The sequence below is a fragment of the Megalops cyprinoides genome, chromosome 8 (genome assembly GCF_013368585.1).
Source record: "Megalops cyprinoides isolate fMegCyp1 chromosome 8, fMegCyp1.pri, whole genome shotgun sequence".
NCBI lineage: Eukaryota > Metazoa > Chordata > Actinopteri > Elopiformes > Megalopidae > Megalops > Megalops cyprinoides.
Genome location: NC_050590.1, coordinates 35021621 through 35037906, shown reverse-complemented (window position 1 = coordinate 35037906; position 16286 = coordinate 35021621). Strand labels below are relative to the sequence as shown.

The 16286-nt window shown below is 42.8% G+C and overlaps 1 protein-coding gene across 1 annotated transcript in view; it reads right to left on the bottom strand.

Moving 5' to 3' along the window:
• The window catches only part of cspg4 (chondroitin sulfate proteoglycan 4), a 53964-nt gene that overhangs the window by 20425 nt on the left and 17253 nt on the right, over positions 1 to 16286 (bottom strand). The window contains exons 2-3 of the mRNA XM_036534677.1: positions 4332 to 4495; positions 231 to 3713 (exon numbers count right to left, since the gene is read on the bottom strand). Of these exons, the coding sequence (XP_036390570.1) occupies positions 231 to 3713; positions 4332 to 4495 (3647 nt within the window). The remainder of the gene's footprint in view (positions 1 to 230; positions 3714 to 4331; positions 4496 to 16286) is intronic.

Below are 16286 nucleotides of genomic sequence, written 5' to 3'. Positions count from 1 at the left end.
GCATCTACTTTAGCAGATATTACTGTTGGCAAGTGGTTGAAAAATTCATTCATAATTGCTCCATGACATTCCAATATTCCAATAAACACTGGTTAAGATATGAAACAGATTTATCTGATGAATGCAAATATATAAATGATTGTACTGTGGAACAGAACATCAGTGTAGAAAAAAATTAAATGATAAATTAGGATTTCAACACAAAAAACAAGATAATAAAGAAAGCTTACCCTGAGATGATCCTTGTTGATCACTGTGTTTTCTCCTTCATAAGAGATGATGAGCTTATTGATGATAACCTCTGGCTCTGATGGGTATCCTTCCTTGAATATCTTGATTCTGAATGTACCATAGTCAGAGACACCTTTGGACTGTACTGTGAAACTGAAGGCGTCTTTCAATTCCAGCCCTTGGCCATTGTGCTGATATGACACCACACCTCTTATCAGGTCTTCCTGGGTGAAGGAAGAAGCCTCTATTCCGCTGACGATGATTGTCCCTTCACTAGGGGGCGAAGTCACCTCATATTGAATCTCGCTTGGGTCCCGGATATCAGTGTTAGACTCCACATTGAGTAAGCTAGTGTCCAGGGTCTTGGTGCTGCCAGGGTGGATGATGGCCATAGTGTTGTTCACCACACGGAGGTAGGGCTCGCTGGCTTGAATTTGGAGCAGAGCTGTAGTTTTGTGCAGGCCGTCAGAGACCTGGAGCTGGAACGTCTCACGATCTGCCCCATGGTGGATGAAAAGGACCTTTTTCTCTCTCAGGTCAGCCTGGGTGAATCGGAAGAGGGGAAGAGAACTATCCTGTGCTGCAACAATGTTCCCTGACAAGATTCCTGCGCGCATGTAGACTAGCTGGCTGTCATTGATACCAGAGTCCTCATCCCTGAACAAAATGTCATCTGTGGTCAGCAGGCGCTGCCCGTTACGTACCACATTGAAGACTTTGTCCACAACTCTGACTGGAACGTGATCATTACTAGACTGTATAGAGATTCTGAACACACCACTGATGGACTCCTGCCCCTGGGTCGGATTGTGTCCTCTGGCTTGATTGAAAGCCAAGAATGTGAACTCATCTTCACTAGTCTCTGATCTGTCATGCTTGTAGATCAGTCGGTCCAAAAGCAGGTCCTCATTGCTGAACACTTTAATGGCTCCTTCAAATCTAGGCTGTCCCGGTGGGGAGTCCCGGATAAGATGACCATTTCTAGGACCCTCTGTGACCTTGTACAGAAAATCCATTGAGATTCCAGTTTGAACCCAGAGGTGGTCCTTGTTCAGGACATTCTCTCTGCCTTCCAAAACAACAAGTCTTTCATTAGTCAGAACTGGTATGTCAGCATCGGCTAGGATCTTTATAGGGTAGGTGTAGACCGGGGAGTAATGGTTTCCTGTATGGACTCTGAACTGGAACTGGTCCTCCATATTCCCAGTTCTGCTGACTTTTACTTTATAGTTGAGATGAGAATCCCACAGATCGTGCTGTGTGAAACTGTCTCCCACCATTAGCTCCTTTCCGCGCAACAGCAAAGTACCCAGTGTCGGAGCCTTCATGAGGGTATACTTCACAGATTCTGGATATACATTTTTTCCTCTCACAACAGCCTCAAGTTCTTTTTGTGTTATAGCTTTTTGCTCTTCTCTTCCAACTTCTAGAGGGACCATTGCAGCCATTTTTACCTCAGATGGAATGATCTTAATTATAAAAGTGCCGGGCAGTGTTAACATCCCAAGATACACGTTGAACTGGATGTGTTCAACTGCTATATCTTCACGTTCACTCCAGTCTGTGCTGATGTACCTCAAAACACCTCGCTCTAAGTCAAACTGCTGGAATGACATCACTGGCCTAACCACACCATCACTTGTCAGAATCTGCAGTTCTCCAAACCTCAATGCCTGTGTAACATTATACACAATGACCCCATTCCTCGGAATGGAGGTCACTGCCAGATTCTGGATCCCAATGATGGAACTCTGGCCCTGTGGAAGAAGAAGGCCGGTATTTGTGACAAGGGTCATCTGAGGCGGTGTGGCTATCAGGTTGAAAGTGGTGACCTGCCTGATGGACTGTCCCTCTGACACTTGCAAGACCAGGTGTGCTACTTCTCCACCTCTGTGGACATAGTAAATTATTCCATCTTTCAGCTGTTCACATGTAAACTCATCTATGCTCCTTCCTGGTTGCTGGGCATTTTCAAAATACCCCTCCTCAGCAATAGGTTTGGAGGTGACTATGACTTTCAGTTCATCGCACTGCATGTCAGAATCCACAGTCTTGATCAACGCAGTGCTGAAACGGGTACGCCCATACTTTGTGATTGAGATTTCACTGCCCCTCACTTGAGGAACTTCATTGACAGGTATGACCTCCACTGGAAGGACATACTGATAGGGGTTTTTCAAGCAGTCCGGAAGGTCACTCTGCCCATGAGCGACAACCTCCAACTGTATCTGATCTCCGTACTTCTCATTGCCGTTGTGGAGATACTTGATTTTCTTATTGACCACATCAAGGAGGGTGAACTTTTTGGTCCTCCTGTTGTTGATGTTCATGTCAACCAGTCCATACCAGGGGTTGTTTTGAAGGGTGAAGATGATCTGTGATTGCCTGAGTCCCACCTTGTTCAGATCTATGGTGGGGCTGAGGTGGTTAATGTCAAGAAAAGCCTCCCCACCTTCGGGAACAAACAAGGGCTTCATGTCAAGCAGCTTGGTGATGTTCTGAAGCATTTCTGGCAAGTCATCTGTTGGATGGCAATGCCTTTCGTTGGAGTCGTCAATCTCCTCTCCCTCACATTTCACATGAATGTCTTTGGTCACCAAAACATCCTGCAGGCTTTGCTCCCTATTGTTCACTTTGATCGCTCCTAAACAGCCAATGAATGACTCTGAGGTGATTTCCTCCTCCATGCGAGTCAAAACTCCACTGTCTTGGTGTACTTCCTTCATCTTTGCCTCTACGCCCCCAAAGTACAGGTTCCCTGTGAGATCTAAGCTTTCGAAGACATTCAGAGGCATAGACACAGCATTACTGCCAACGGTCAACTCAATCATACTCTCATTGATTTGAACTTTAATTGTATGCCACTGGTCATCATCTAATTTCACCTCTGAGTTTTTCAGGACATTGAGTCCACTTCCCAGGTCTACCACCCCTTTGAGATGACCTTCTTCCAAGCCCACAGCTACAAAATCGGTTTGGTGCCCAGCATGGAAAACCAGAAGGGCGTCTACAATGGTGGTCTTCATCTGCAGCTCCACAATCCTGGGTGCTGCTGTGCTCCATGTCGGGTAGGAAATGAAGGAGTCAGTGCTGATGAAGCTCATTGCTTCTCCTTCTCCAGCCTCAAATTCTCCACTGCACCCTTCCTTGGTGTTGTGGCATGATATGGGAGCTGATTTGAGGATGTCAAAGCTATGGGATTCGAACCTCACGTTGCTAATGCAGCCTCGCAGCGGAGGAATTGCACCATCCAGGTATAGGGCTGTTGTGGTCCCTGTCCCCCCAAGGAAGAATCCCAGGTCAATGTTGAGGTCATCCTGGGTTTTTGAGAGGGGCAGTTGACTGGTGTAGAGGTCATCAACCAGCAGGATCAGTCTGGAGTCCTCCAGGGTGACTACTACTTTGTGCTCAATGAGATTGTTCAGTAATACACCTAGGGGTGACAATAGCTCCAGCTCACCCGACCCCATATCCATTCGAACCTGGAACACAGACAGAGTGATTGCATCACATTATTTATATTCCTATAGCCAGGTTGACTCACACAACCATTATTTTTACATATTACCCACTTATGTAGTGGGTACTTCATAATGCAAACAAGGTTAAGTACCTTGCTCAACAACAGTTGTGAACTGAACCTGTGGTCTTCCTAATTACCTCCCTGTATTTAAATAAATGGCACCTTTATATTACCCTCAAATAGCACCTTCAATACCTGTCAAGGGTGTGAAAGTGGTTTACAGAGCACCTGGTACGTCTGCCGTAGCCATCACATCCCTGAACCATGCATCAGCTGAGGCAGAGAGGCAAGGATGTGTTCCCGGCACTGCTTTTTTCAAATTTTTGTGGTTGTGACATGGTCACAAGGCTGTGTTTATGCATTCATCCAGACAAAGCCAACTCAGCTTTTTTTGTTTATCCACAATTCAGTGAATGTTTACAACAGCACATCTGATGCTAATTCTTCCTCGCACATAATATGTCAACCAGTTATTCATGGAATTAAAATATCAAGAATCTAAACACAACTTACTCAGTTGCCATTTATTCCTTGAATGTAGTCGTATTCTCATATTTCAAACCTCTGTTTTCCTAACCTGTAGTCTCCCACTCTGAAGCTCCAGGATCAGGTAGTCTTGAACTCCACCTGCCAAGAGGAGAAGACCGCTGCCTCTGCTGGTCTTGAACTGCAGTGACAGGTGGAACCTGGAGACATCTTGGATGGCTTGTATGTCACAGTAGCTGTCCCCAAAATAGGAAACTGCTGACACAATATCAGAACACTGTTTAATTTAGGGAAGATTTTATACACAAGCACAGTCAAAATAAATGCCAGTTTATGTGTTTTATGTTTTTTAAGGCTGCATAGATTCCTTCTTAAGGGGAGCATATACAGTCCATAAAGATGCTTTGGTTAGTCAGATCCAGATCAGATCAGATCAGATCAGATCAGATCCAGGGATTTCTTGTAAAGATTAACTGGCTGTTATTTGCTTCTAAATGGTTATATACCTGTGTTTATAGAACCCTATGTCTTTTACCATCTTTCTGTGTCAAACCCATGGCTGTGAGTGTGTTGGTTCTGGTTTATTGTGTTTATTTTTATATGAACAATTTTTACTTTCACTTTTGCTGCTTTTTGCGTTTTTTTTTTGTCTGTGATGCATCACCCAGCACTGTAACAACTGTATTTAATTTATTTGATAAATGGACCTTTTAATGCACCACATGTGTGCACCAAAGTCATTCTAGTCAGGAAGAACTAGAATTTGACAGCACAGGAATAGAGAAAAAAAATGTTCCCACACTGATACATAAATACTTATGCTGTATGTTCCCCTGGACTCACGTGAAATGATACATGCATGAATTATTCTGGCATTCTCCGCTAAGGGATCCTAAGAAAGGAGCTGAAAATATCTTCGTGGAATTCCCTCTCTCAATATCTCCATCCTTATGGCTTTGACCCTTTTTAGGCCAGCCAGTCCCAAGGAAGCTCCTCTCCAGGATTTCCCAGCCTGTCAGTCTCCCGTTTTCTGCTGTTACGTGGGCCCAACCACCTGTATGGGACAAGGGGTCGCGGGGGTCTTCTGATTGCCAGACACTACAGAAGTTGTTCGGGTCCCGTCAGTGCTCCTAAATTAAACCAAAAACTCTCCAAAGGCCTTTGAGTTCCAAGGTATTGTTTTCAGGGGCTGGAGCCAAGAGATAGGGGTGGGGTAGGGGCTGAATCACAACCACACACTTGCTGCATCAGGGGTCAGAGGTCACAGCGGTGTGATTTTGGGAAATCAGGGGGGATACTGACATGTTTCCAACAGCAGACAATGAGGACGCTTGAGCCCAAGAAGAAGGGGGCCGACCAGCAATTTGACACCAGAAACATTCCGCAGAGGTCAAAGGTGTGCCCCCGTGTCCTTGCAGGCACCCGAAACAGACAAGGAGTCAGGCTCAGGGGTATTTCCAGGTCATGAGCCACACTGAATGAGAGCAGTCACTCCACAGGTTTGCACCCGATGCCACATATCAACAAAAAAAACCAATCGCAATTGACCGCAGCTGAGCACATGTTTGAAATATCTCTGCCGACTCATTTACAGCCTCCTTCAAATGTAGGAACATAACAGAGCTGTGCATTGTTCTTTCTTTGTTTTTGTTTTTGTCACCAAAACAACCAGTCATATTTACCAATATCCTTCTAAAACAAAAGTGCAAAATGTTTAGCTCTGTCATCCTGGAAAATGAGGTGTTACAATGGAACACGACAAACGGGTAGATGATAATCCTGTCTTTGTTACTGTACTCAGACAAGCATATGCAAACAAATACACACACACACACACACACACACACACACACACACACATGTTTGTAACATATTGATTTGATACGTATCAAGGCCAAAACATTGCTTTTATCATTATTCCATGAGTTTGGATCTTGCCACAAGCTAAATCTATAGCTGCTGCCAAGCATGCACATTTTGTGAAGAAAGACATTTGTGATGAACTGTCTCAATTGTAGGCCAAACATTCACAGTAGGATTTAATTAGGTGCATCTCTGTATCTTTCCCCCAGAACCAATATGAAACAATTCCTAGCTGAGCTCCTTGCAAGCGATTCAGATCTATCAGTTAGGTCATGGTGAGTCATAAACTGAAATCGAAAAGGATTCTTTCTTTCCCCCTTCAGGAAGGGTGTAAGTATTGCCTTAGCCATTTGCCAAATTCTGAAAGTCATGATTGCATAGTATTGGTCTCCTCAAATTTGAGAGCTGGCTTAACGTAAGGATTGCTTGTGCAGCACAGAGGTTCATAGTGGAGAAAAAACAGGCAGCAGTTTCCAAAGCTGCACCCGAGAGTTGATTTCACTGCTCTCTGGAGCAGTTTTCACACTGGGCAAAGGTGATCCAGGCATAAGATATCTGCCAACATAGCACTGGCCAGTTTACCGGTATTAAAGAGAAAGCTGTGTGGAAGCTTGTTTACAAGTAAAAAAGGTCAGACCAAAGCCCTCTGAGTAAAACATAACCTGAACAGAAAAAACAAGAACAAAAACAAAATTGTGTAATCTGCTTTTTTTCACAGTTTCCAGGCCGGTTTTCATTGGACGGCTCACAGCAAGAAATGAAGCACAGCCGTGGGCAGGCTTGCCAAATGCTTCTGCCTCCAGATTCTGTGGTTCTTACTGCACTCACTGTTCCACTAAAATCCTTGCAAGGCCCATGTAGGAAGCTGTTTTATAATGGGAGTTACCAGCTACAATGCCCTGCTTTTTGGGAAACTGTTACCTGGGGCTGGGTTTAATTATCTCCCCGTGAAGCCTTGAAATGGAACACATATGTCAAAGAACCCATTGCCTTTTTCTAGCCCCTACATATGAAACACTTTGTACTGAGACACTGTATTTGTATATGGGCTGCTTCCCTCTCTAACAGATGCATAGGACAGGGCAATGGTCAGTAGCCTCTACACCTGATAATCTGAACCAGAATACAGTTTCCAAAGGACACCCATTCAGGAGAAGGCTCTTAATCTAATTCACAGACTCGGGCCACGGCTGCCCACAGCTTCCTGAAATTCCAAGGTGCCTTCAAGCTAGGAGTTACAAGGCTTCGCTGGTTTTTGGTCACCGCGGAAGTTTCCCAGCGATTGCTCAATATCGATGTCTGGTCGGACACATTTACACGTGTTCCGCATTTTTAGTGGAGGTTTCCAGAAGCCGGAACTTGATGTTCCCTTCTTCATGTGCTGCTCAGATGGACTGCCACACCCGGAGAAACACTGACTTATTGTACACCGGCACCGACTGCTGGACTCTGTCCAGCACAGATGGCTATAATTTGATGAGTGGCTGGGGCTGTATTTATAGTGCTCAGAGGAAACTGCATCTCCCTCTTGCTTGTATGCGAATGAATGAATTTCCTCCTTGTTCCTCTTCCTGAAACCCCCCCCCCCCCCCCGCCCCCCTAACTTCTCACCCCCCAACTCCCACCACATCCCTAACTCCTTCCTTCTCATGAATCAAACACCTGAATGTGCCTGGAAAGCTCTCAGAGGAAAAGGAGGCAGTTATGAAAGGTGTGAGAAGTGAGTGGGGTATTCTGGAAGCTTCCCCTGCCCTTGTGACTTGGCTAGAAGGAAATGCAACATGGACTTCACAAAATGCCTTGGGCACTTTCCACACCTCTGCGGGAATCTGAGTCGAGGTTTCAGTCCAGTCTGAACCAGCTGGGCTGTCCCATCTTCCCTGTCTGTTTCACAGCACTGTCACCTGAATGGGGTGTCACAGTTAACCCACAGCCCAATGAATATGGTGGATGCACAGGTAAAGTCAGTTACATAACTTATTAACTTACTTCTGTAGATGTCACAATATGAAACTGTTGCCTCTATGGCATCTGCAACTGATCACATATTTGCTAAACAAACCATCTGCACAGGTGTGTGTAATTATGCTTAATTATCAGTACAGGCTGATTATATAATCAGTTTTCCTTGACAGTACATATGGTGCATAGTTGGGGGTGCCCATGCCAACACATAAATGAAACATACAGAGCATGCCTGTAAGGAAGGTAAAGTCTGAATGATCACTGGTGTGAGAACCTTAACCTAAAATGATCTCATTACATGATCTTCATTACAGCCACTTCTTGATCCTTCTTAGGTGTCTTGAACCCCTTGTGGTTCACATCAAATCCCAAGCATCACAGTTCAGCAGGCATGGAGAAATAGAATATGAACAATACAGTATGAGAATTAGAATACATTTGGAATAACTGTAATTATATGTATTAGCTGATGGATAGCTGTATAGTCCTGGTCTTTAGAAGTGTCCCATCCAATTAAAAACCCACATGGAATATACCTTTTCCATCACCTTAGAGGCATTCCTCTAACCAGACCCAGGCCTTCTGCAGGAAAACAAGAGACACTTTTAACTCTTCTTTGCCCTTACTGTGTGCTGCCCTTCCTCAGAGATTTTCCAAAACTTGGAGGAAGTGGAATAAAATATAGAGTCAACCCTGGTGGGGGCTCTGTGTATAACTGAACCATCTCACCCCCTCTACAGAGAAGGCTCTGTAGAAGGCTCAGCTTTCATGAAAAAGAATCACATAAAGGACTGTATGTATAAAGGTATGAAGTGGAGGCCCACTGGTACAGAAATATATAGCCAGAATCCTATAGGTCATGCATAACACATATAACAAGTGGGATAATTGCTCATGGGCACATATGGTTTACAAGTGCCCTCTGTTATCTGCATACTAGTCAACAACAACAGCATGTCCACACCCAAAATAGAAAAAACAAAACACTTCTTTTTATCTAAAGCCAGCAAAATAATCTTTATTCAGCCCCAACACTAATTCACTTTTCGTCAAATGCTGGAATGCATTTATGCCAGACAAGCGGTATGTTGTAATACATTCCAAAGAGAAGCCTTGTTTTTCTAGCCACTATGTGTGATCCCCATCATAAGATCAAAATCTCCAGATCTTCCATCTTGAACAGGAAGCACAAAGATCAGAATGTTCAGTGGTAAATCACAGGGAGGGGCCACAATCCACACATGCAATGCACTCTTCTTTACAGTTGAGCTCACAGGATTCTACAATCATTTTACATTTCCTTATATCATGTACACAACCACATTAACAGCTGATGGCATTATATAGTACTTTCCAAGGAACTCAGATGCTTTATGAAGAAAAGAGCAATGCTGAACCTGGCTGGTAATACTGCCTGTAGTCTAGATTGTATCCAACAAGTCAAGTCAAGTCTAGTCTCAAAATTGTCTTTAATATGGCTTCAGTTAGGCAGGTGTGACTCGTTAACCAATGACTGGCCTGACACATGAACAAGGCAATGAAAAAATTACAGTTAAACAATGAACCTGTTTAGATGCATTTGGTTCAGTTAAGTTTCAAAGAAGACAATTTTTCAAACTGAAAAAAAAAAACAGCCTGACACACACATCTAAAATTACACAACTAATGGACAAGCAGTTTGGAGAACAGGTTAAGGTTGTCCTTCACATCCCTTCTCAGAAGAAATATATATGCCATCTACAGCATAAGGAAACCTGTGCTTATTTACACATTTATCAGAACGGTGCTGCATTTCCTCCATGAAGTAAAATAAATTCAGAGTGGTAACCTTATTAGAAAACTACTATAAGACTATTTCAGGGGTAAACAATTAACTAGGGAGATCCCTTGGATAATGACATGATCTTGTCAAATTCAGAGAATTGCATTCAAGAAGAGTCTTCTTATGCCTGGATAGCAAGGGCTTCAAGTGATGAAATAAGCATAAATGAAAGCATAAAGTTGAGGATAAATAATATAAAATTAACAGGGTATAAACTAGTGATGCAACGGTACACGGTATTTTGTCGAACCGTTCGGTACGCCCCCTACGGTTCAATACACACACGTGAACCGCGGTAATACGATATGCCTGTCATTTTCCTATAATTTCCAAAACTTGCTTATTGCGCTGCAGACTACAGGCACGTTGTACATTCAGATCCACAGAACATCTCTGGAGCCTGTCAGAATTTCCCTGGAGCCTATCAGCACTCTGTATGCAAATACCAGCTGGAGAAGAGAGAGGAAACTAAAAACAAACATTGTCGTGTACACCGGTGTGATTTGCGGGTTAGCGCGTATGCTAAAATCGGTGCAATTTAGGGATGAAACGGTTGCCGGTAAAATTCCCGACGGTTAGTATTATCAATAAAACTGTGGTTGATTACCACGCTTTGAAAAAACTCACGTTAAATACTGCCTAGCATCAACCAAAGTTAGGCAACGTGGGTTTGTTTTGCGTCAGTGAAAACATGGCGGAAGGCAGTGATAGCGCTCCTGAGATTCTTCAACGGTATAAATTTTCATACCGTTTCATCTCTAGTGCGATTAGAACACTAGATTGGAAAAATTCTAGCTAATTTTATCTTTGCAGGAACAGTGATTTAACGTTAAAATTTATAGCAAATGGTAACTGAAAACAATGAGAAGCTTAATAATGCTAATGAAGACGTAACAAACCATGTAACGTAACAGTCGCGCTACATAGCATAAACATAAGTTACTATGCGAAAGGGTTAAAAGTTCAATAAATGCACGATGTTTCCAAAGTCAATGAGTAGTCGTATTAAATAATCGTGATCTCAATATTGACCAAAATAATTGTGATTATTATTTTTGCCATAATCGAGCAGCCCTACTAGTCAGTCATGCTGCCATTTTTCTGAATGGAAAGTTTTATTTGTCTGTAGGTTAAATAAAGAGTTCATTGTTTAAAGGGTGTTTTTATTTTTTTCTTAAATATAAAGATACTGAAACCGTACCGTTACCGTGACCCAAAAACCATGATACATACCGAACCATGGGCCAACTGTACCATTGCATCCGTGGTATAAACTAGGCAAAACCAAAACATGGTAAAATAACAGACAGTTTCAGAACCCAGAGGTATTTGTTCAGAGTATGATTGTGTACAAACACAGTATGCAAACTTAATGAAAACAAAAAGCATTAGATTAAACATCAGGAGTGATAGTTTTCTGAAGCCCAACTGCCCTTCCAGTTAATCAATCAAAACACTTTTTGGTATTGTAAAGCTTGAGGTGGGCCTTCAGATCTTAAACCACAACAATGTATTGCCTTGAAATTGCTCCTAGAGAACAGATAGCTAGCGAGACTCTCTGACCGAGGGAGGTCAGATAGCCTTTAATTATGAGAACAGGGAACAGATACACTCAGGTCATCACAGTCCCAAATTATGACCCCTAATTCTTTTTAATGTTAGGGACTTGAATTTACATATGGGTACCTACCAAAATAAAAAAAATAAAAAGCAGGCCTGTTATTTGGCAGGCCCAGTTCCCTGTTATTTGTCTACCATCGCTAGAAGAAGAGATCTGAGTGAATTCGAGAGAGGAGTGATCTTTGGGGCACCTTTGGCATGAGCTTCAGTGATGAAGACTGCTCAACTTGCTGATGTTTTATAAGGAACATTGGCTAAGGTGATGTTGGCATAGAAATCTAAGGGAAAGACATGTACAGTATATCATTTAGGGGGAACTATGGTTAAAATGGGCGGCAGTGTAGCATAGTGGTTAAGGAGCAGGACTTGTAATCGAAAGGTTGCCGGTTCGATCCCCGCTGGGACACTGCTGCTGTACCCTTGGGCAAGGTACTTAAGCCACAATTGCCTCAGTAAATATCCAGCTGTATAAATAGATAACCTTGTAAAGATCTGTAACCTATGTAAGTCGCTTTGGATAAACGCATCTGCTAAATGAATAAATGTAAATGTAAAATGGCATACTCTCCAACTGTGAGCTGTTTTGCAAGGATGCAAGGCAAAGCAGACCCACATCTCTGAATCAATTGACTTCCAATATCATTCTGGGGCATGAACAGGCAGTTTCATCAACAAAAGTCCATCTAGAAAGGGATACTGTGATTGGGTTGCAGTTCATAAACTCCTTATTACAGTTAAAAATGCATGTAATGCAAGTAAGGTGATTCAAACAACACAGGTAGTGGTCTATTGAGCAGTGGAAAAACGTTATATGATCAAATGAGCCATCCTTCACCCTGTTCTCAACAAACAGATGAGTGCATGTGTGGTGCACACCGAAAGAAACCTACAGGCCCGAGTCCTTGTTTCCCACGGTGAAGGGTTCTGGTGGCTCTGTTATGGTGTGGGGCACATTCTCCTGGCATGGTGCGGATCCACTCAACTTCTCAGAGGGCATAGTAAACACCAAAAAAAACAAAGCCATTCTGAATGATCACCCTCATCTTACTGTGAAGCATTTCTATTCAGATGGGAGTGGCCTCCTCCAGGATGGCAATGGCCCCATTTACAGTGCATGAGTGGTCACTAATGGATTGATGAGAATGAAAATGATGTAGACCACATGCCATAGCTGTCTCAGTCACCAGATTTGAACACTTATGGGAGATTCTGGACTGGTGCCTGAGACAGTGTTTTGCCCCATCATCAACAAAACACTAAAGCAACAAAACACTAATTTTGAGAGCTGTCCAAATTATTAAGGACTCCACCCATCCCAGTAACTTCCTGTTCAGCTTGCTGAAATCCGGCAAGCGCTTCCGCAGTCTGATGGCCGAAACTGAGAGGCTCAGGAGGAGCTTCTTCCCCCAGCCCATCAGACTCTTCAACACGGACATGCCTGCCACACTAATCTTGAATGCATACTCTGGACTTAAATGATGTGGTACTTTCCAGTTTTAATTCATATTATTCTTATTCTTATTGTACATATTTTTACTTTTTAGTTTTTATTCTTATTGTACATATTTTTTCCTTTTATCTATTTTATCTATTTTTATCTGTGCTCTTTTGCACAGTCTAAGGAGTTGGACCAGTTTTACATTTCACTACAAGTTGTATACTGTTTATAACTGTGTATGTGACAGGTGGTGCTGCAGCTCTCTATTGAGACGGATAAGTTGGTGCTTCCTTTATTTTGGCAGTTACTTGTATAATCAAAGTGTAAATGTTGTGATTGACATAGATCTACAGCAGGGTGCGAAATACGGGGGGTCTTGGGGGGTCTGAGACCCCTTGATTGACACTTGAGACCCCCTGAAAGCCTCAACAGCAAAATTTTGGGGGGTCTCTGAAAAAATCTTTAAAAAATTATTTGTCACCTGCAGTTGTCACTAAAAATGTCTTTTATCCCTTAAAGCCCGACAGACGCAGCCTGCGTCCAAATACACATCCCTTCTTCTCGGTTGAATTGCTCATGAAGCATGTATCGCTAACGATGCTAGTTGCTTGTCTATGCGATGAAGTTTTGGCGAGAAAAATAATTTTGATTTTACATCAAATTTAATCATAGTTACAATCTGCATACAGCTCTGCGTCCATCTCCACACCCATTACTCTTGTTTGAATTACTCATGAACTTGTCATTGCATACATATGGAACACATATCACAAGAAAGAGCGGAACCGGAGCTTTGTAATGATGTTAGTCAATTATTTGTACATACTGAAGTAATCACGTTATGAAGACAGATCAAACTTCTGCAAAGTAATATCTTTACTAATTTCTTCACCCATTTTCACACTCCTGCTAGAACGGTTGAATAAGTCACGAAGTCCCTATCGCTTCACAACGTACTACCGCATATCAAAACAAACAGCAACCCTTTCCGATGATACTAGTTATTTCTCTGCGCGTTTGTCGAGTAATGCAGTTTTTAAATCACATATAAATATAAATCACAATAAATCACATTACATCCCACTTTGTATGAAAAATAAACACAAAATAATGTATTTGCTTTTTTCAAAAGTTGTGGTCAAAAGACATCCACAGGGTGGCATAAAATAAAGCGCATTCTTCATCCAGTGATTCAGTGACAAGACTTCAGTGAATAAAACAATGACATTTATTTCCATTTGGCACTAAGCACATATTTATTTTGAAATAGCTAAGTCATAGATTATCCCATAGAGTATTTGTTGTTTCTCCTAGGAAACTCCTGTAATTTGCATGGCAAACTTTATTATGAATAATCATCATAAGTTTTGTATATTTGTCTGACGTTGCCCAAGTTGCCAGATCATCTATGAAACACAATCTACACACAATCCACACACTACATACAATTATTTATTTATTTATTTATTTACTAACCACAACCCCCCCGCCAAAAAAAACCTCCCGTATTTTAAAACCTAAATGTTGGCAGGTATGGGTAGGGGGAACCCCCTGACTGCCACCGGGTATTTCGCACACTGGTCTACTGGTCTACTGGTACTTATATCTAGCTTGGAGTTCGGTGAAGGGAATGCCCCTACCCACAGGCCAAAGTCATTGACTGCCCATCTGGACATCATACAAACAGAAAAGAAAGAGGGAAGATGGTGTGGATGAGGGATGCATTGATCATGTGGCAAGGAAGTGGTAAGTAGGATTTTTATAGTTGTGGATGGGACTGATTTGTCTGTGTTTGACTAACTGCATAAGAACTGTCTGAAAATTCTCCCCCTGAATCTTCATTTGTAACTTCAGATTAAACATGGGCCAGCAGACTGGAACTTTTTTTTGCCAAGCCTTATATAGGAGGAAAGAGTGCGGAACATCACAGGAACAAAAGACCATCTTTAGCTCCTGTGACCAAATGGACACTTCCTGGTTCATGCTCGGTAGAAGTACTCTAGTTGGTAGATAATGAGTAAACAGCAAACAGCAGGTATGTGTTCTTTTTGATAATGAGAATGCAGTGGATGAAACTTAGGTCTGATGTTTACAATGCTTTACAGCCTTACTGCATAGTACTAAAGGGTTACTCAGTTCTAGCCACATGTAATGATGAATAGGTTTGACGATCAAGTTTCCAGCTCAGTTAAAAACAACCTCCAGCAAACAAACATCGGCATTTCAATCAGGTAGGGGGGACACTTATGTACTGAAAGTAGCAGATAGCTCTGGTAAAGAACCTCAGAGTTGGCATGGAGGGATTTAAGATAGTTGCAACTGACTTGTCTGTTCTGGGCCTGTGTGAGCTGTTAAGTGTTCCTTTGGGACTGGCGGTAGCTGAATGCTGTCTGAGATTCCCCAAAAAAGGCGGGTGTGGTTCTCAGGTGCAGCAGCAGAGGGACTACATTTAGGCACTTCTGACAGCTCTCCTGATTATAATATGTGTTTGACAACAGCTCTAACATGCTTCACCTGTCAAACAAATCTGGGGTAGCTGTTTTTTGTGAAGCTTAATTAGTTGTTCAGTTGATTTTCATAATCCTAAAAGATAGACAACCAAGCAACCCATTACTCCTAATAATTTAAGATGAATAATTATTTGTTGAGGGGGACATACTACCTGAAACTGGATCTTTCTGTCAGCAGAAACACCTTTAAGTTATCAATTCTATTAAGTGGCAGAGGACAAGTTTTGAAGGGCAAATGGCAGAGACCTCTAAAATTTACACCTTCAGAGATGTCAAAACCAGACAATTATTCGCTGAACAACTCAAGTAACACCATCTGAGAGCACACACACATGTACCCCCAAATCCAGGGCTGGGAAACATGGAACTATACCAAACTGCTGTGGCACAACCTGCCCCTCCCCTTTCCATTTCTTTAGCTTGGTGAATGATTTTTCCAGCTGATGAGTAAGCTTTCCCGCAACCTCGCAATCAGCACTCAGATGCAACCCCCGCCACCGCTGCCCCAAATGCCTCGCCCTGTTGTTCCCGCTGGTTTGGGCCACTGCTCACCACCCGCCTGCACCGTCCCGTTCTGATTACTGGGCTGTTTTCATGCAATTGCCATTACTGGTCCCACCCTGCTTGCCTGTGGCCATTCGTGCTGCCAGCCTTCCCCCTCCATTTGGGACAAACTAGCCCCGTACCTAAGGAGGAGGCTAACCCAAACATTGTGGAAAAAACCTGCACCCCCCCACCCCCAACTCCATATGTTCCCTCCATAATTTATTTACCCATTTCCCTTGCTGCAGTCCGCCTGCCTCGTTGTGCACGTTTAGGCAGGATGGT